Raw genomic sequence first — 20,086 nt, forward strand, 5'->3', positions numbered from 1 at the left:
TTTAAGACTGATGTTTCAAGAACATGGCATGGATACTTTTCTTGATTTATTTAGAGACTGTGGTAGGAGGAAGTGGGCAGTGAGCCTAGTGTTGTCCTCAGCATTCCCAGCTCAAAAAATCCCCAGACTGCTCTCCAGCAAAGGCATTTTACTGCCAGGGTAAACTGCATGTAGGTTTACAGCCTTTTTTTTTTTTTATCAATATTGCACTCTTGGTGGTTTTTTTAGACTGTTAGTACCCTGTAAGCAAGCTTTTGGTGATAGTTGAGGTTTATTCTGAGCCCCTTTGAGAATTGGAAGAGATCATGATCTTCTGTTTGTTATGCCTGCTTTCCCACCTGTGATGGTATGGTTCTGTCGTTTCTGCTTTTGGTCTTTTGAGACAGAATTTCACTTTGTTGCCAAGGCTAGCTGGGAGCTCACTATGAATGGCAGGTTGACCTTGAACTTGTGGCAACCTCATGCCTACACTTCCCAAGTGAGGAGTTATAGATATGTCATTGGACCCAGTTTCATCAGCACATTTGAGCAGAGAGCTGAAACCTGTGAAACCTGTGTTTGTTTGTTTTATTTAAAATTTTTATTTTTTCTTTTTTTTAATTTAAATTAGATACAAGCTTCTTTTACATGCCAATCCCAGTTCCCTCCTCTCCTTCCCTGCCCCCAACTGACCCTCTAGTCCATCCCCTTTCTGCTCCCCAGGGAGGGTGAGGCTTTCCATGGGGGAATCTTCAAAGCCTGTCCTATCCTTTGGAGCAGGGCCTAGACCCTCCCTCATGTGTCTAGGCTGAGAGAGTATCCCTCTCTGTGGAGTGGGCTCCCAACGTCCATTTGTATACTAGGGATAAATGCTGATCCACTACAAGAGGCCCCATGGATTAACCAGACCTCCAAACTAACATCCTCATTCAGGGGGTCTGGAACAGTCCTATGATGGTTTCCCACCTACCACTCTGGGGTCCATGAGCAACCCCTTGTTCAGGTCAGCTGTTTCTGTGGGTTTCTCTAGCCTGGTCTTGACCCCTTTGCTCATCACTCCTCCCTCTCTGTAACTGGATTCCAGAGTTCAGCTCAGTGCTTAGCTGTGGGTGTTTACTTCTGCTTCCATCAGCTACTGGATGAAGGCTCTAGGATGGCATATAAGGTAGTCATCAATCTCATTATCAGAGAAGGGCATTTAATGTAGCCTCTTGACTATTGTTTAGATTATTAGTTGGGGCCAACCTTGTAGATCCTCTGGACATTTCCCTAGTGCCAGATTTCTCTTTAAACCTATAATGGCTCCCTCTATTATGGTATCTCTTTTCTTGGCTCTCCTCTCTTCTTCCCCTAACTCAATATTCTGCTCTCTTCTGTCCTCATCCCCCCTCCTTCCTCCTTTCTCTTTCTCTTAACCCCCCTCCCATGCTCCTAGTTAGCTCAGGAGATCTTGTCCCTTTCCCCTTTTTCAGAGGATCATGTATGTCTGTCTCTCCTAGGATCTTCCTTGTTTCTTAGCTTCTCTGCCAGTGTGGATTGTAGACTGATAATCCTTTTCTTTGTGTCTAAAATCCATATATGAGTGTGTACATACCATTTTTATCTTTTTGTGACTGGGTTACTTCACTCAGAATGGTTTCTTGTAGTTCCATCCATTTGCCTGTGAATTTCAAGATTCCATTGTTTTTTTCCCCATGAGTAGTAATCCATTGTGTAAATGTACCACATTTTCTCTATCCAGTCTTCATTTGAGGGGCATCTAGTTTCCTTCCAGGTTCTGGAAATTACAAATAATACTGCTATGAACATAGTGGAACAGATGTCCTTGTTGTATGAATGTGCATCTTTTGGGTACGTGCCTGAAGAGTGGCATTGCTAGATCTTGTGGTAGACTGATTCCCATTTTCCTGAGGAACCGCCATACTGATTTCCAAAGTGGCTGTACAAGTTGGCACTCTCACCAGGAGTGGAGGAGTGTTCCCCTTTCTCCACATCTTCTCCAGCATAAACTGTCATTGGTGTTGTTGATTTTAGCCATTCTGATAGGAGTGAGATGGTATCTCAGAGTTGCTTTGATTTGCGTTTCCCTGATGGCTAAAGATATTGAGGACTTTCTTTCTTTCTTTCTTTCTTTCTTTCTTTCTTTCTTTCTTTCTTTCTTTCTTTCTTTCTTTATTTTTTGGGTTTTTACGAGACAGGGTTTCTCTGTATTGTTTTGGAGGCTGTCGGTCCAGCCTGGCCTCGAACTCACAGAGATCCGCCTGCCTCTGCCTCCCGAGTGCTGGGATTAAAGGCGTGCGCCACCACCGCCCGGCTAATTCTTTATTTTATTTTATTTTTTAATTTTTATTATTTATTTTTAAATTTAAATTTAGAGGACTTTCTTATGTGTCTCTCAGCCATTTTGGATTCATCTATTGAGAATTCTCTGGTTAGTTCTGTGCCCTACTTTTTAATTGGATCCTTTGGTGTTTTGGAGACTTGCTTCTTGAGTTTTTTGTGTATTTTGGAGATCAGCCCTTTGTCAGATGTGGGGTTGATGAATATTTTTTCCCATTCTGTGAGCTGCTGTTTTGTTTTGTTGGCTGTGTTCTTTGCCTTACAGAAGCTTCTCAGTTTCAGAAGGTCCCATTTATTAATTGTTGAATTCAGTATCTATGCTATTGGTGTTATGTTCAGGAAGTGGTCTACTGTACCAATTCCTTCGAGGGTACCACCTACATTTTCTTCTAAGAGGTTCAAATGGATCAAAGATCTCAACATAAAGTTTTCATGTATGCAATATACTTTTATCATGTTTCCCCTCCCCCAACTCCTCCCTACCCACCCAACTTTATGTTCTCTCCCTTTCTTTAAAAAAAAAAAACACCAATAAATCACAAAACTGAAAATCAAAACACACAAAGGATCAATAAACCAAAGGTCTTAGAACAAAGCAAAAATCCCTGTCCCCAAAACAACCAACCAAGCAAGCAAAACCCAAAACATGGAGTTTGTTTTATGTTGACCAGCTACTCCTAGGCATTGTACTATGTCCTGCCCTGGAATGTGGTCAGTGTCACTTACTCCACTGTAGAAAACTGATGTTCCCTTTCCAAGCAGGTATCAGTTGCACATGGTTTCTTAGTTAGGGGTGGGGCCCCGTATTCACCGACCCTTCTTAGTTCTGGGACCCCACTGAAACACGCAGTTAACCTTGATACCTTTTAACGTGATGCATGGAAGGTTTCGAGGTCATTCGGTCTGCAAGGTTAAAATGTCGTGTTGTATGGTAAGCCCTTGGCTTTGTTTCCTCTAGGCGACGTATGTGTTCTTGAAAGCTGCCATTTTGAGCATGCTTCCAGAGGAGGATGTGGCAGCAACTAATGAGAATGTGGTGGCTCTGTTCAGGTGAGCATGGCACTGTTTCTGTCACAGGGGCTCTGGGGGTGTTAGACACATAGGGCTTTCCCCCCTCACACTCTACTTCCGTAGTTTCTAATTTCTCTGCTCACTGGTGTGGACACTTAGAATAATACGTTTAACTGAAAATCAGCATGTCATTCCTTAGCATCGTTTTCAGATGTGTGTGCATGTCAGGGAATCATGAAAACATACCATTACACTTATTTTCTAGAATAAGGGTTTAACTACTAGACTTTGCACCTGCTCTTTCACACTGGGGCTCTTTTCCTCCTCGTTTGATTCTTTCAGTGATGTAATCAGATATTTTCTTGAATCCTTTCCCTTGTTTATACATTCATAAAATTACGCATAAGAAAGACGCCCCACAAACAATGCAGTCTTTCCCCATGAACTTGTAGTCTCTCTCCATCTTCATTTCATATTCATGTGTTTAGATTGTGTGTGTATGTGTGTGTGTATGCATCATGTATAGGAATGTGTGTGCATGTCCAGACATGTGCAGAGGACAGAGGACATTAGAAATTCCAACTCACTTAGATTGTGTGTGTGTGTGTGTGTATGCATCATGTGTAGAAGTGTGTGTACATACCCAGACATGTAGGAATTCCAGTCTACCACTTTCTGCCTTATTCCCTTTAAGACAGGGTCTCACCAAATCTGGAGCCAAGCTGTTGGCCACCAAATCCCAGTGACCCTCCTGTTTCCTGTCTCCGCCTTCCCATCTCACTGAGTCACAGGCACGAGCACGAGCCAACCTGGGTTCTGGGGATTTGCACTCAGTTCTTCATGCTTGCCCAATCAGCATTCTTGAGTCACCACCCAGTTCAAATTCCTTAGAAGTTTGAAAATGCTAAATCCTAAAATGATTATTTAGAAAATTACCTATGTCTGGTTGGCTTTCTCAAATTTGCATTATGATGTACATCTGTGCAATATCTCCAGAGAGGAACAGGAAAAGTACTAATTTACATGCTTCCCTTCTCTACTCTGCTTATTTATGGAAACTGACAATTTTATACCTACACTGGACTATGACAGCTGTAAGACACTAGCTAAGCTGACTAGAAGGAAATACGTGAATTAGTGGCTCTTAGGGAGTTGTCCATATATATTGTATATATGTAATTGAGATTGTTGGTCCCAGCCTTAGAACTGCTGATTCAGGTTTAGGGTAGTGCCCAATAGTGTGCAATTGGAACAGGTTCCCGGATGATACTGACCTTGGATATGGGTACGAAAACCTCAGTTGTAAATAATATGTAGGCTCACTGGCCTTTCCATGGGATCTTCACAGACAGGTAGATGGCTTGAAGCAGAGGATCGCAGGAAAATCTCTCCCAACCGAGAAGTTCGCTGTGAGGAAGGCGCGTCGGTACTCACCATCCTCAGGTGCCCCGGGGAAGCTCGTCTTGCCAGCCCTGGTATCTGCTTTTATTCACTGTTTTCATACTAGAGATAAATACACTATTGAGAGCATCAAGAAATGCATTTACCTTTGGTTGTGATGCTTATAGCTCAGTTAAGAACTATTGTATATTTTTATATTTATACATAAATTGCTTTTAAAAACATTAATAATTTTACCTGAGGCTTTTTGATTAGTTAGTATATTCTAGACATTGTGATAAAGGCAAATTTTAAAAAATCATGTCATTTGATTTTTAACATAAAGTTAAGTATAGTCTTAGTTCTATGCTTCAGATAAGGAAGTTTGAGCCTGAAGGGGGAAGATGACTTCACTACAGTGGAATTGAATTACAAAACAAACCACAAATTCAGTTTTACATTTTCTAATAGCTATATAAAAAAGTAGAAGGAAACCTTTAAGGAATAATTTGTCAAGAATATAGTTTGTTTAATCTGGTCATGGTGGCTCATATCTGTAATCCTTCTTCAGTTTTATTGGATTCTTTTTGTTTTGTTGCTGACTCTTAGAAGTTTTTCGTGTATTTTAAGTGGAATAAGAATATAGCCCCTGATGGGGTCAGACAGGAGCTAGCTTACAGGTAGCACCTAGATCCAGGTGTTTCCCACAGAACATCAAGACTAGACCGTAAACACCCTCTCCCGTTGATGCCTGTTGTTGCCTTAATTAGCTTTAGCCCTGTTCCACATTCATTGACATCAAGTGGTTTGCATTGGGAAGGAACTTTCCAGAGACTTTACTGGACCGTTATGTTTGTCTATATCAGTGCTTAGATACTGGTGTGTATAACGGCTTGTTATGCTTTGAACCCCTGAAGGTTGGTGGGTTTACGGTGACAAAGAATTGACTAGACTCGGTCATACCTAAGGGTGTTGGCACAGCTTGTTTTTCCTAAAAATTTCAAACCAAGCTTGCCTCTCCTTTTGCTAAATACTATATCCATTAAAAATTTTAAATTATTGGTTTAAAATGTCATTTCTGAATGGTGCTCCTAGTTTCCAGTGCCATAAAGCAAACCTGATTCCATCATTGCTGCCTCATTTCCATGCTTCTCTGGCTAGAAGGGTTCTCAAGCAGTATCTGTCGTATTTTAAAATTCATGCTCGCCATATACCCTTCAAAATATGAACTGCACTATCTGGACATTAGAAAAATATTTTCAAGTAAAAACACATTTGCTTTTGATCCAAAAAATTTTTTTCTCATCTGTTCACCATTAAATATAATCTGCAATGAGAAATCATTAGTTTACATTTCAGGAGCTGTCATTCAGCCATATGGCCTTTAAACAAACGTGTTTTCTGAATATTGGATCATATTACTGGGCCGACACATGTTTTTAATGATATAAAAGAACCTGAGCCCAGTAAAATAAATATTCCAATGATCATTTCTAGTGATATGCTTGGAAACACTTTATGTAAACAGCTAGCAGACATTTTAAAATATTTCCCTTTACTTAAAAGTAACAACAAAAATTTACATTAAACAAAATTGTTCATAGTGTCAGTTTAAAATATTGTTTTACTTCTGTATATTCTATCCAAAGGATTGTATATTAATAGATAGTGTGTATTTGTTGAATGAATGAATTGATGATTTTAGTAAGAGTATAAGATACATGCTTACTTACCTCAGAGCATGGAAGACAACAGGCATCTAGTAAACCCATGAAAATCATGTCACTAAATTCCAACTGAAGAAAGGTTGGAACGAGATCCTGCCTGTCATGTTGAGGTCTTAGCAGACACCTCACATACGGTTTTCTCTTCTCCCATCTTAGGAAATGATGTACGTCTGGAATGGCTTTTCAATAGTGGCCAAAAGAAAAGACCTTTCAGAAAACCTCTTGGTGACTGTGGAGAAGGCTGAGGCAGCTTTGCAAACTCAGAGTAAGTGTGGAGACCCTGTCTCGGCTCCGTTTCCTCCCTGCCCTCTCCCTGGTACACATCTGCCCGTCATCTAAGGGAGGAAGGTGCCTCTTGATACACCAATGAATGGTGTCAGCCACAAAAGACCATGCAAGATATGATTCTACCTTTATGGAATAGCCATTTTGGGCCAGTTTAAAGATGGATCAGTTAGCATTATTTTTAAGGAACTGCTTTTCTTAGTCTTTTTCTGCTGCTATAACAGAATACCATAGGCTGGGTAACTAATGAAGAAAAAGAAGTGTGTTTTCCACAGGTCTGCAGACTAGGGGGTACAGGATCAAAGTGCTACAGTCGATGGAGACCTTTGTATTGCTGCCCTGTAGCCTGGCAGAGGGCATCACATGGACACTACCTTTAAAGTTCTTATCTCTCAACACGGGCTTGGGATATATAGTCAGATCTCAACGTGTTTTACCACCATTTTCAGGGGACCTGACTCCATCTTCTGGCATCCATGAGCACCAGGTGGGCTTGTGAGTGGTACACATTACATGCAGGCAAAATAGTCATACATATAAAATAAACACCAGTACTTTTTAAAATGAGATTTCATGAGATGGACTTCTCGGGATTCAAAATTTTGTAGTGCTCATTTTTGTTCAATGAATTTAACTAACGATAGATCTTGCCTTTATAGGAATTTTCTTGTTTAAAGTCCAAATATCTACAAATTAAATGGATGAATGAATGTTTATGTGAGAACAGTTGTAGGATCCCTGCCCCCCACCCTGAAAAATAGCCATCTCTCTTCCTCTGTATTCCCCTGCCTCCCTCTGCACAGGTGGGCTGACTCAGGATAAACTTCCACGCCTGTCTGTCATGTGCTTCTGTATCGCCTCAGCTCCCAAGAATGGAGCCTTTGTCAGTCAAGGGTCCTGAGTTTGCAAATGACTATTGGAATTTTTGCTGAACAGACTCTTTACCCTCAGATGATTTTTGCCCTCTATTGACAGGAGAAAAAGTATGAAAGGAGTAGTGTTTGCTTCGTATGCTCATGCACTCGAAGTGCTTAGAAACCAAAATCACTGCCGTTCCTGTTTGTGTTTCTATGACATCTTCAGATGAGAGGCCTGTGTGAGTTCTAGAGAATGAGCTGAGTCCTGCCCTGCGTTTTCCTCTGGGTAAAAGAATCGGTTTATGGTCACAGGGTCACCTCTACCTTACTGCGAACCAAGTTTATACTTCTGTATCTTCCCCACCCCTAAACTCCCGACTCTTAGTAATTAAGCGTCTGTTCTTCAGAGTAAGAGGTGGGGAATCCGATTGGGAAATGGAGAGAAGTTCTAAGCCTGAGCTTGTGGGGGCTTCTACCCCTCTATCCCCAGGCCATTGTTAGATACCATAGCAAATGTGGTTCTGGTTTTCGACTTGTCAGTTGTGGTTGAGGAGCAGAGGGTAGAGGGTACTATTGACCTATCGCAGTGCCTGGTCATAGTGAGTAAAGGCTGGCCATCCACACAGAGGGCACGGCCAGACGCAAGAGCCCTTGGTCACATGCTTAGAGTTGGCATGTGGTGGCAGTTTCTGTGCTGTTTTCCTCGGAAGGTTGACCTGATCCATCGTGTAGCCAGAAGTGGGCAGTGGGTCCACTTTGTCTGTCATTTTAGTTCACTTGTATGGCGACATTATACAGCGAGTGCAGTCGGTCACATGGAGGAAGAAGGTAGGGCTGCCTGGCGGATTTGGGATTTTCATGTTTCAGTCAGCTTTCATGTTTCCCGCTTGGTGCACTGCAGCGAGTTTCTATAATGCTCAGCGCAGATGTTTTGTAGTTTTCAAACTGACTTCTTTCTTAGCCTGCCCACATTTAGGATATTCGGTGCCTTGCTGTGCTGCACGAGCATGGGCATTGTTATCGTGATAAAAAACAAAAGCAAAAACTTGTCAATCATCATTTTTCTCTGTGTATGTGTACATTTTGTGGGTACTGGTATTGTCCTTCCACCATACGGGTTCTTGGGCTCCAGCTCAGGGGGCCAGGGTTACTGGCAAGTGCCTTCACCCACAGTGATTTTCTTCTTCCCAATGGAAACTGTTCAACTCTTCCTCTTTCATGAGAGTGCAAGTCATGACAGGGATTGGTCATATGACAGTGTGCTGTGGTCAGAGGAAACTGTGCTTTTGCTTCTGAGGTTTGTGGGAGATGTGGGTATGAACCTCTCTATCACATTGCTAACTTCAGATCTCCACAGAGCGACTTTACTAGGTTTTCAATGGTAGTTGTCTCAAAAATCATCATTCACTGAGCAAGCAGATGTTGTCATAACACAAACTGTTAGAAAACTGCTTCTCAGAATTCAATAGCATATACACAATTGAGACTGAAAAGTAGCGGCCAGTGTGGACCTGATTTGGGCTTGGGCCTGATTGACCTGCTTCTCAGCAGACATCTCTGATGGAAGCATGGGTTAGCAGTGGGAAGAAAGGTTAGAGATGTTGGTATCTGTGCTTTTCCTAGTGGTGGTCCAGGACATATCAGCACTTGACAGTTAGCGGTGAGCCTCGTACGTTTAAACACTTAGAAGTGAAGTGAGCCCCTTCTAGTTGGGTGAGTAGCACTGTTAACCTTCCATAGGTGAGGGCTTACCAACTGAAACACCAGCATGTGTCACTGATGAGGTCTGAGGCTTGAACCCAAAGCATGAGACTTGCAGTATGGAAACTTCTAGGATCCAGTCATTTCCTTTACCACCCCTCCACACTGTTGTCACAGCCTGAAACGTGTAAATTAGCAGTCTGTCTTGGAATGACTTCTTTGCCTGTCACTTTCAAAAGAGAAAAACAGAAAAGCCTTCAGGATCGTAACACGTGGTATGGCTACCTTTGACAGATAGCCGCTACACCATGTGCTTCACTCTGCTTAATACATACCCAGACTGAGCAGGAGGGGCCGGGGCCCGAGCAGGGAAAGGACATCCTGGACATTCTCCTGGAGCATGGAAGTTTGTGGTGACTCTAGGTGCCTTTCCTGTATTTAAGAACCTTTTCACGGCATAATTTTCCCCCAAAAGAACATAACCTGGGAGAATCGATAGGTTGTAAACATAATGATCTGGAAGAGGGGTTTCTGCTTCCTGCATTTTGAACGGGTGGGAAGCCATCTGCTTCTCCATATGGAAATGCTATCCTCCTCTGCATGGACGCCAGCATGGTTAGATGCCAAAACAACAGGAGGAGACAGCCTGGTTCCTCCTCTTTACCTCCAAGAGAATTAATGAAGCTCATTCTTTATTTAGAGTTCAGATTTCCTGTTGTAGCTAAGGTAGCAGAATTCACTGTGGCCACCTGAAAAACCTGCCTGTGACGTCTCCCTTAATGAATGGTGTAGAATGAGTAAGTTCAGGGAGTGTTTTCATCGTGCTTTATATGGCAGGTTAGTAAACGTGTTTTTAAATGGTCCCCTAAAGCCCCACACCGGCTAGCTTTCCCCTCAGTTAGGGTATTGGAAAGTGCTTTCCCACTGGCTTGGCAGCGCACTCATCCCAGGCACCACAAAAATCAATGACATTTCCACTTGTGTTGGCTTCTTGTTGTTTTAAGACTTTGGTGACTCTGTGGATGATGAGTGCTTGGTGAAATTACTGAAAGGATGCTGCCTCAAGAATTTACAGCGGCCCCTGCAAGCTGAGCTGTGTTTCAACCACATTATAGAAAGGTAAGAGCTGGCTTGGGTTCAAGTTGTGGCTTCAGGGAAATCTCTGGGACAAAGTGATATGCCAAGCCTGTATCACAAACAAAGCTACTGTATCACAAACAAAGCTACAGTTTGCATGGGATTTGGCTGTATATATTTCTACTCAGTGTTTAAAGATGAACCATTTCTTGTACGTATGGTGATCTTTTTTATAGCAATGATAGTGCTGCCTGATGCGAATTGGAGCAAGGGTGGATGCCTCTGGATGAACTGGTGGCCACTGTGTTCTCTCTAAGGGCTGGAACTGTTCACTTTGCACAATGTGGGCCCAGTAACAGTGGTCATAAGAAGTAACATTGTCATAAGAAGCTGGAAGCTGCATCAATGTCAAATCTCCTGATTTTTAAACAAACTTTGGCTCAGTGTTTTTGAAAACACTGCAAACCATAAAGATGGAGGCCATACAGTGTCCTTCCTCACGACAGTATTTATGAGAATATAGGACACAGTATCTAGTTCCCAAAGAAGGCAGGTTAATGTATTTGGTGAACATACTAAAGAACTATGCGTGTGTTTATTGGTGTTTTTATAAGGTTCAAGGGCCGGTGACAAATGTGACCCTATGTGCTGCTTGCTGTGGAAGTTTTCCCACACTACTTAGAGGCCACTGTCATGTTAATGTCATGTATAACAGTTTTTAGATTTCTTGAGCAATGTAAATTTGAATTGCAAATTTCTGGGAGGGTTGGCCTATTTGTTGTTAAGTTTCAAAGAGATGTGCTTTGTTTTTTCTTCATGTCAAAAGTGCAGGCAAAAGGCGGCTATCATCTGTCTTGTTCCTTGCCAATGAGTGGGATTTTTTCCAATGTGCTTCCTCCAAAGCCCAGACTCTACCTTCCAAGTTTACGGTGTCAGCTCCAGCACCTGCTTTCTGTGTCTAGGGCCTCATGGCCTGCATGACCACTGAGACTCAAAGTCTCAGGTCTCTCTGCAGACCCCAGGGCTCATCAACACAGCTAGTCTTGCTCTTGCTTCTCCTTGGCATCTGAGAAGTTTGGGTGATAGCCTAGTAAACTGAGCTGTGGATTATTGTCATTGTGTTTAATTTATTTTAACTTAAAAAGTTCCAAATTTATTTAAATTACAAATTTATTTTAAAAAGTAACAAAAATAAAAATCACACACTAAAGTTAACCTGGCAAAAACTATACAAATCAGTGAGCAGTCAGAATAGCCATTCCAAATAGAAGCTATTAGATGTTATGCTTTTAATAGCCAATATAATTTTCTGTACTTATCCAACACCAAGAATGAAAATTCCATTGCAGTTATCACTAGAGACACAATTTTCTCTAGATTTAAAAGGCTGTTTGTTCTCAGGCTTTTCCCTGAACTTCTAGGTTTCACAATGATGCTGAAACCGGACCGCCAGCCACATAGTCATTGACGGTTTGAAGAATTCTAAGATTATGTATGAAGGAAATTGATGCTTTGTTAAATGCAAAACTAATGAGCCTTTTTTATTACTAAATTTAGAGTCGCTTGCTCATGAAGGTGATCTTGTCCTCTCTAGGTTCATATTGGAGGTCTGTGTGTATAGATCTGCTTGAGAGGCGATGCCACATTGGTGGTGGCCGTACTTTAAGGAACAGATTAGTGTATGGGAGTGGGCAGAAGATTAGTGTATAGAAGTATACTCCGTTCTGTAGGTTGCTAAGGACCATATCTGTGGGACAGCAGCCTTCCTCTGGTGATAGTCCTAATGTTGTCTGGGAAATGAAGAATGATACCTGTTTCAAATAATACTTCCTGTTTTGTTAAGACTTAATTGATTTTCATTTGTCCATTTAGTGAAAAACTACTGAAGTATGACCACTATCTGGTGCCATTCACTCTGTTTGAGTTGGCATTTTTGTATAAAAGCCAAGGAGAAATTGACAAGGCCATAAAGGCCCTAGAAACTGCAAGGTGAGTATTGACGGTAACTTAACATTTTCCTCTAAAAATAGAAGTTGAACCATTTAGCTGTAGTTAACAAAATAATGCCATGCCCTTATGACCTTGCTATAGTTGTGGTTTGGTAATTAGAATGCTGCAAATCAAAGCATGGCTTTGTAAATCACCACAGGGGAAGCCTCTGGAAACCCAGAAGAGAGAGGGTGCAGAGGAGGGGTGGTGGTGCCCTGCTAGACAGAGAAATGCTGACTGTACAATTTTTTTCTTCATTGTCTTCAGAAGCAACTACAAAGATTACTCCTTGGAGTCTAGACTACACTTCAGAATTCAAGCAGCCCTTCATCTCTGGAAAAAGCCATCCTCAGACTGATCGGCATGCACAGGATGGAACCCCCCAGATAACATGGACTCTTGCTGTGGAGATCAGTCCTGGCCAAGGTGGAAGCATAAGGGACTATTGTCAGGCACTTCCTGTCTCCTGAGTGACTGCATATTTTCCCCTATGGAATGGCATTCAATATTGTATAGAAATTCTTATACTCTACCTTTAAAAGGCATTTTACATTAGATTTCAATTGAGGGGTGAAGTCTTTTAAAAGACTGACAGGTACAATAAAGTCTAGTTAGATTATTTATTTTTTTAATGTGAAAATTAATATTGTTCAAGTAGCAAATGGCTTTGTAAGCTAAGCCATTTTTAGATTGGCTTGTCCTTTAAACTTCAGAAATATTTTATTGCTTAGTATTTAAATCTCAGAGTGGAAATAAATATCACATCTGAAATAGTATAGCAGTGGGTTTCTGGAGCTTGGAAGAGAGAAGCAGAGGGCCCGAGGGGTGAAGTATTATTAAACCGAAGGACCTGCATCTCTACAAGATGATGCAGTTGCCAGCTCTCGGGTTTCCACTGTCTCAGTGGTTGAAATGGTGATGTTTTTCAGAAACAGTCCTGTATTTGAATGTACTCATATCTGATTCAGTAATAGCATTCAATCATACAGACACATTTCTTATATAGCTGTGGGAAAGAAAAAGCTGTATTTTAGAACTCTCTAATCTTAGTGCTGAGCCTGAAATATAGACTATCACTGCTTTTCTTATAGGAAGGAAAAGTCCCTGTTTTAAGTGGTATGTAAAATATCAGTAATTTTTACATTTAGAATGTGGCTGGCCCAGCGCTAATGTTTGTTGTTTTTGTTTTTGTTTTTTGACATCTGTGCTGTGCTTTGGTTCTCTATGAGTAGGAACCAGAACCAGAGCATGGAGTTGGACACGCCAGACTCTGCTACTGGTGAGCAGATGACCTTTCTGGAGTTCCCGTATCTGTCAATCACTGTGTCTTCCTCATTTGTGTACTAGAAAAAGAACAGGTGACATTAACGGTCTCTTTGAGTTTTAGAACCGTGAATCTGTTGTGTATTAGGTATTTTCAACAAAGTTTAGCATTTAATCTACACCCTTCCCATTTAGAATGTTTTGTAGTATTTTATTTCAATCCTCCTCCCTCTCCTCCCAATCCACTGCCTATAGCAGGTATTACAGCTAAAGGCCAGATTCCATCTAGTAAGGAAAAACAGCTCAGGAGTCCATGAATCTGGGTTTTTGACTAGTTTACTTGTCTAGGTACACCATTCCCAGGCAGAGCCCAGGTTTTGTAGTTGGGAGTCCCTCTCTGTTGATGAATAGTTAACAACACAAAACAAATAACTTGCCCTTTCTAGGACTTGGGTTTTCCAGTGGGAATAGCAAGGTAGCACTCTGCGCTCTAACATTGGATGGTACATTTGGTAGCTTTCTGTACCCTGGGGAGGCCATATACATATGTGTGAGTCTGATAATTACAGCTCTTTGCATGGATTACAGTACCTATAAAAAAGTATCAGCTGCATCTTTTGTCTCTGCTGTAAAATGAAATGAATGTGGGCATTCAGAAACTTCAGTTCATGCATTTAGCACCGACAGTAGCTCAAATCATGGAGTTGTTCCTCTGCCCCTTACTGCAGTTCCCATGCTCAGCAGGCATTGGTATTGTGTTACTTAAGGTACCACTTCTTGATCAACATTCAGGAAACATTTATTGAAGAAGGTGATAGGTACACTTTGAGTCAGAAGACGATCCCTTCAAATAATATGGGGGCAGATATCATTATGTTACATTAATATGAATTATACAGCTAGCTACAGATGGAAGGGGAAATACATTGTCATGATACTGTAGAAATATATTCAATAATTATATATAAAACTTTGAAGAAAAGTTTATAAATTTTTTTTGTTGTTTTTTTTTCGAGACAGGGTTTCTCTGTGGCTTTGGAGGCTGTCCTGGAACTCACTTGGTATTCCAGGCTGGTCTCGAACTCACAGAGATCCGCCTGCCTCTGCCTCCCAAGTGCTGGGATTTAAGGCGTGCGCCACCAACGCCCGGCTAAGTTTATAAATTTTTTAGAAGAGCCTTGATAACATTATCTTAAAACCATATAGTCATATTATTAAAGTATATAGATGGGTGTGGTAGCACATTCAGTTATTTAATCCCAGCATTTGGAAGGCAAGGGTAGGTAGATCTCTGAGTTTGAGACCAGCTTGGTCTACATAGTGAGTTTCAGGCCAGCCAGAGCTATATAGTTAAACCATGTCTTCAAAAAGAAAACAAACAAAAAGAATATATACCCATATTTTGTGAGAACTGTCAGAGCTTATGGTCTGTAACAAATTCCCATTCTGGTATAAAATGAGAAAAATTAAGCTTAAAAATGACATTTTAGGGGCTGGAGCGATGGCTCAGTAGTGAAGAGCGCTTCCTGCTTTTCTAGAGGACCAGAGCTTTTTTCTCTGCACCCATGGCAGGCAGTTCTCAACTGTGTAACTTCAGAAGACCCTGCTGGCCTCCATAGCCACCTGAACAAGCGTGGCGTATGCCCACAAAGAAGAAACACACATACACATAAGTAGATAATCATTTTTAAATGATGACTTTTACATTGTCAAACAAGTTCACTTGTGTCAGTTTTTGTTTTGTGGTTTTCTTGTTTTTATTATTCACATACTTTTTGGCAGTTAGCAGTGTGGACCATCTATCTAGTGGCTTTATAAATGCTGCAATAGAATTAATGCCGCAGACATCTTATGTATTTCCTGTCGTGTTCAAGATACTGTACCAGCACCAATTTCTTAGCATGTTTGTAAGGGTCATCTTTTAAAATCTGTCTTGTGATTTAGGATTTTTGTGGAGAGTAAGTGCCCAAGAGACAACATTTTATCTAATTGTCTTTTTGAGAGGTACAGGTAGTGGGTTAGGTTTCCAGTGTGTCTAATGACAGTTTATATAGAAAAATGGCCTCTGTGTATTTGTACATAGTGAGTCAGTGTCTGGATTGGTGCTTTGTAGACATAAAGGTCATGTTTCAGAGCTTTGGCGAGGAGGAGAGCCTGGAGGATTGACCACACCAGCTCCTGTGTATACTTGAACACTTGCTCTTCCTGTGTCTGAGACACATTCCCAAGTTACAGAACAGACAGGGGCTTTGCATCTAGGAGAAGACAGCGGGTAAGAGCTACAGGGAGATAATTCTAGATTCCTAGGTGTAAAGGGCAATCTCTAGCCATTAGAGCAATCTAACAGTCGAATCAGCTCCTTGGAGAGGGGTGAGTTTAGAGTCCTGGGTGCCTGTCTTTCCTCCCTGATCTGAGTGCCTGGGTTAATTGAGTTGGAGGTCAGGTCATTCTACAGTTTTTTGACCAGGGCTTAAAGCCTGTGGTGTGGAAGGGTAAAAAGTGAACGAGAAGTGCGTGTTCTTCTGTCAGTCACTCTGTCGTGATGGGCACGTCATGATTGTGTATTTCCTCCATCCCCGTGAAGTCTGTTGGTCTTCTCGAGATTGCCCCATTCCCTGGAAAATAAGAGTAATTTAAAAATAGTCCTTAGGACCAAGTGGAAAAATCAATTCTGGAATTATTCTGGTTAATTCTCTAGACACTTCATTTTTCCTGTTTCTTTCTAACCCTTTTTTGTATTCCCTGTATTCCTGGGTCTCCGATTCTGGTGCATTTAGTTGAGTTTAGTTAATGCAGTTTCCGGCCAATTGAAGTCCTAAACGTTTGTAATTCATCAGGATCTTAGAAACTTGTTTTGTCCTTTTCACCCTTTGAATGTATTCTTCTTCTGCCCTCCTCTGTCAGGTGTACCAGCCACTTGTCAGCTGTGGCTGCTGCACTTGAAGCAAGCACGGGCATGGGCGGTGGGAGCTTCTTTCTTGCCTGCAGCCGTTCTCGGAGGCTTCCTGGATTCCTGCCCCTGGCAGTGTGGCATTTGCGTGCTGCCTGCTGTGACTGCCCATTTCTCATCTGTCACAGCATCTTGTTTCCAGCATCTCCCAGCGGTTTAAGTGCCCGTAAGCTCTCGTCCTTCCTGTGTGTTTGGCAGATGGACATTGGCCTCCCCCACCTCAGGCCTCTGTGAACTCCTGTGTGCCCATCTAAAAGTCCTTACTCCTAAGATTGCTAGCTTAGCCTTATTTTATAAACTATCTTTGCATGTCACAATAGTTAGGTCGATTTCAGGAGTAGAATAATTTCTGAAAAATTTAGTGAACCCTTTGTGGTACTTTTACATTATCAACATGCTAACATTGACCCTCATAACTAGTCCAATATACTACTTAAAGATTGTTAGGCACAATTTATCCACTTAAGGAATAAAATGGAAGATGGTTTATCTAAATTTAAATATATTATGCCTTCCAGTTGCCTATTACGACTATTTTGAGTGTGTGTACATTATGACATGCAAAAATGTAAATTTTAATCTCTTAAGCACCTGTCAATTAGATACAGTGATAGATCTAATGTATCAATAGACTGGTCTATAGATAAGTAATATAAAACAGTCTGTGTTGGCTAATCCCTCATGCCCCTGGAAGAGTGGAAGGGTTTTTCCAAATTGCTCTCCCACAGCCCAATTATTTGCATATTTTTCTGTATGTAGTAGATTTCTAGAATCCTGCCTCCCTAGTTCATATTTTGGTCTATTGTATATTTGCTGTTAGCTTTCATTATTTTAGCATGTTGAACTTGAAATGTAAAGGGCCCATCAGACTCTCATCAAGGAAGTTGGAGTTTGTGTTGAGTGGCTACATCTGATCTGGACAGACTTTCATATGTGGGGACACATTTAAGTCCATTCCAGTGCATTTACTTCATTACTTCAGGAAGAAGTGACAGAGGAACTATGTGTGTATTGAGATGGCTGAGCAGGTTCTCAGCCTGAACCATTCAGAGGATATATAGAGTAAGAAGACTAAGCCCCGTGCCCCCCTGTGTGCAGTACACAGTAACGTGTTCACCACAGTTACACTGCAACATAACGGTGTGCAAAAATCAAAGCGGATGTCTCACTGTGTTTAAATAATAAAGACTTCTGTACATGCCTGCAGCTTGAATTTTATTTTGCTTTATTTGATTATTTTTGTGGTGCTAGAAATGGAACCCCATGGGCTGGTATATGTCTTGTAAGTACTCCAATTGAATATCGAATAGGAAAAATCAAGGAACAGTAGTAACAGACTTACTGACAGTAAGCACATAGTGCACCTTGTATGTTAACTCAGTAGTTCTCTTTTTTTTTTTTTTGGTTTTTCGAGACAGGGTTTCTCTGTGGCTTTGGAGGCTGTTCTGGAACTAACTCTTGTAGACCAGGCTGGCCTCGAACTCACAGAGATCCACCTGCCTCTGCCTCCCAAGTGCTGGGATTAAAGGCATGCGCCACCAACGCCCGGCTTAACTCAGTAGTTCTTAGACTGTATAACTAAAGGATAAACTTGGGACATGTGCATATTACATTGGGCACGCTTTAACTTTTTTATTGCACCTTAACTTTTTTTTCCCTTTAGGACTGAATTAAAGGTCTTATTTGTTTGGATACCAAAAGAAGATAGAAATTGTTTTCAGTGGAACAGAATATTACTTGCATTTATTTTTGAAGGAATTGCATCACTTTGAGCTTCTGCTTGAGGAATTATACAGGCTTTTAACTACAGTCTTGCCTTTAATAGAGTAGAATGCGCAGGCTGCAATTTTGGAGATAGTAAATGAGTATAAATAAGTCTTCACAAATTCCCTGATTTCCTGAAGTGTTTTTTTTTTTCTTCCCTACAGTAGACAGATACATGCTTTCCATATGGCTCTCTCCTTGCCCAAGCCTGTCCCAGGGCATAAACCAAGGGTCCTGACACTCTGCTAAGTAAGCACTGGACCACCGAGCACCCAGCCCAGGTGATTTATGTTTAAGGAAGTAATTTACATGAAGAGAGAGATTGTGGTAAACACTTTAAATCTCAGGCTTGTGGTTCTATTTAATGATGTAAGAAAATAGCACTGTTGGGTCCAGATTACCCAAGGTTTACAGAGACAGACATGTGCTATATAGGAAGGCACTTAGCAGTTAACAGTGTGCTGCACTCAGTCACTGTGTCATGGGGATTCTAGGGCTGAGTGCTTATTTCTTTCATCATTTTTCTTTTTGCTGACTGTTAGTATCTGAACACCTGAATGAATATTAACTGTGTCTTTATAGATTACTATTTTAAAATATTTATTGCAGATGTTCATAGAATACTTAATTTTTGATGCAAGTTATATACAAAGGCATATATATATTTAATAATTGAGATGTATTATTTTATTATACAACTTATTTCCAAAGCAAGTTTACTTTATGGATGTTTGTCTTTTGAGATTTTTTTTTTTTTTTGCCTCAAAAACACAAAAAATAAGCCTGTCTTCTCTCTGGCTTGTAAGAGGCCTTTATGGTAACATTTGCTTTTCACTTATTTTTGGATTAAGCAAAATGAAGGCAACTGTAAGCCAATTTGGAGTTTCCAGTTGAACCAGTTGGGCTCCCATCTGTACTTAGGATTCAGTGTTGTGCTGGTCAGACTTGGTGGTGTCTTGTGTCGGCCTCCTTTCCTCATGGTTATTTGAGCATGGTCTTATGCAGTTCATTCTCAGCAGTCAGTCTTACAGAGGAAAACCACTGTAGAACTTGAAGAGGTTAGGACTCTTTGTAAAGTGAATGTGTTATTAATATCCATCTAATCAGTGGGTTAGGTTCAGTTCCAAGGGAGGGAAAGAGACCATTTAGTCAAGAAGGATTAAGGAAAGTGTGAACTGTAGTTTTCTTGTGTTCCCATGACTTCGTATGCTGATTTTGTGTTAATGGTATCATCTGTGATGTGTAGTGAATGTAGTTGAAGATTTAAATTTTCAACATGAAGACAACAGTTCCTGTTTCTATTTTTACAATTTAGACAGTTTTGAAAACAGATGTCATATTAGAAATTGTATTTTTAAGTGCAAATAGATCAATTTGAAAATCAGTGTTTCCTTTCCCCTCCTTTGTACCTTCTAGGAGACTCTGTGTTATCAAATACATATTTAAGTTGCCAGGTTGTTTTCAGAATTCTATATTTTCATATTGCTATAACCAGGTTACCTACAATGTGCAATTGCTTTGTTATTTAAATAAATGACACTTGATGGAATTACTGTCTTGCTCTGGTTGGTCTACAAGTGAAAGATGGAATTAACATCCGTTTGGCTGGCCCTTAATTGCCATGTGGTATAGGCTTGACTTTTTGTTTCTTGGTGAGACTTCCTTTTTTCTTCTGCCAACCTTATAGACAGGTGTGAAGGCTCTTTTTAAAGCCATGTTCTTGGCTGAGCCCTGGGCATGAAGGAAAAAATGGGATAGATCAT

The 20,086-nt window shown here is 40.9% G+C and overlaps 1 protein-coding gene across 5 annotated transcripts in view; it reads left to right on the forward strand.

The window, feature by feature from the left end:
- Ttc39b (tetratricopeptide repeat domain 39B) overlaps positions 1-19,872 on the forward strand; it is a 102,613-nt gene extending 82,741 nt beyond the window's left edge. For all 5 annotated transcript variants that reach the window (XM_040757224.1, XM_040757226.1, XM_040757225.1 and 2 more), the window contains 6 exons: positions 3,278-3,369; positions 4,679-4,805; positions 6,594-6,702; positions 10,285-10,399; positions 12,230-12,346; positions 12,614-19,872. In XM_040757224.1, coding sequence (XP_040613158.1) covers positions 3,278-3,369; positions 4,679-4,805; positions 6,594-6,702; positions 10,285-10,399; positions 12,230-12,346; positions 12,614-12,704 — 651 coding nt within the window. In that variant the 3' untranslated portion in view covers positions 12,705-19,872. The remainder of the gene's footprint in view (positions 1-3,277; positions 3,370-4,678; positions 4,806-6,593; positions 6,703-10,284; positions 10,400-12,229; positions 12,347-12,613) is intronic.
- Positions 19,873-20,086: the final 214 nt, after the last annotated feature.

The sequence above is a fragment of the Mesocricetus auratus genome, unplaced genomic scaffold (genome assembly GCF_017639785.1).
Source record: "Mesocricetus auratus isolate SY011 unplaced genomic scaffold, BCM_Maur_2.0 Super-Scaffold_100014, whole genome shotgun sequence".
Lineage (NCBI taxonomy): Eukaryota > Metazoa > Chordata > Mammalia > Rodentia > Cricetidae > Mesocricetus > Mesocricetus auratus.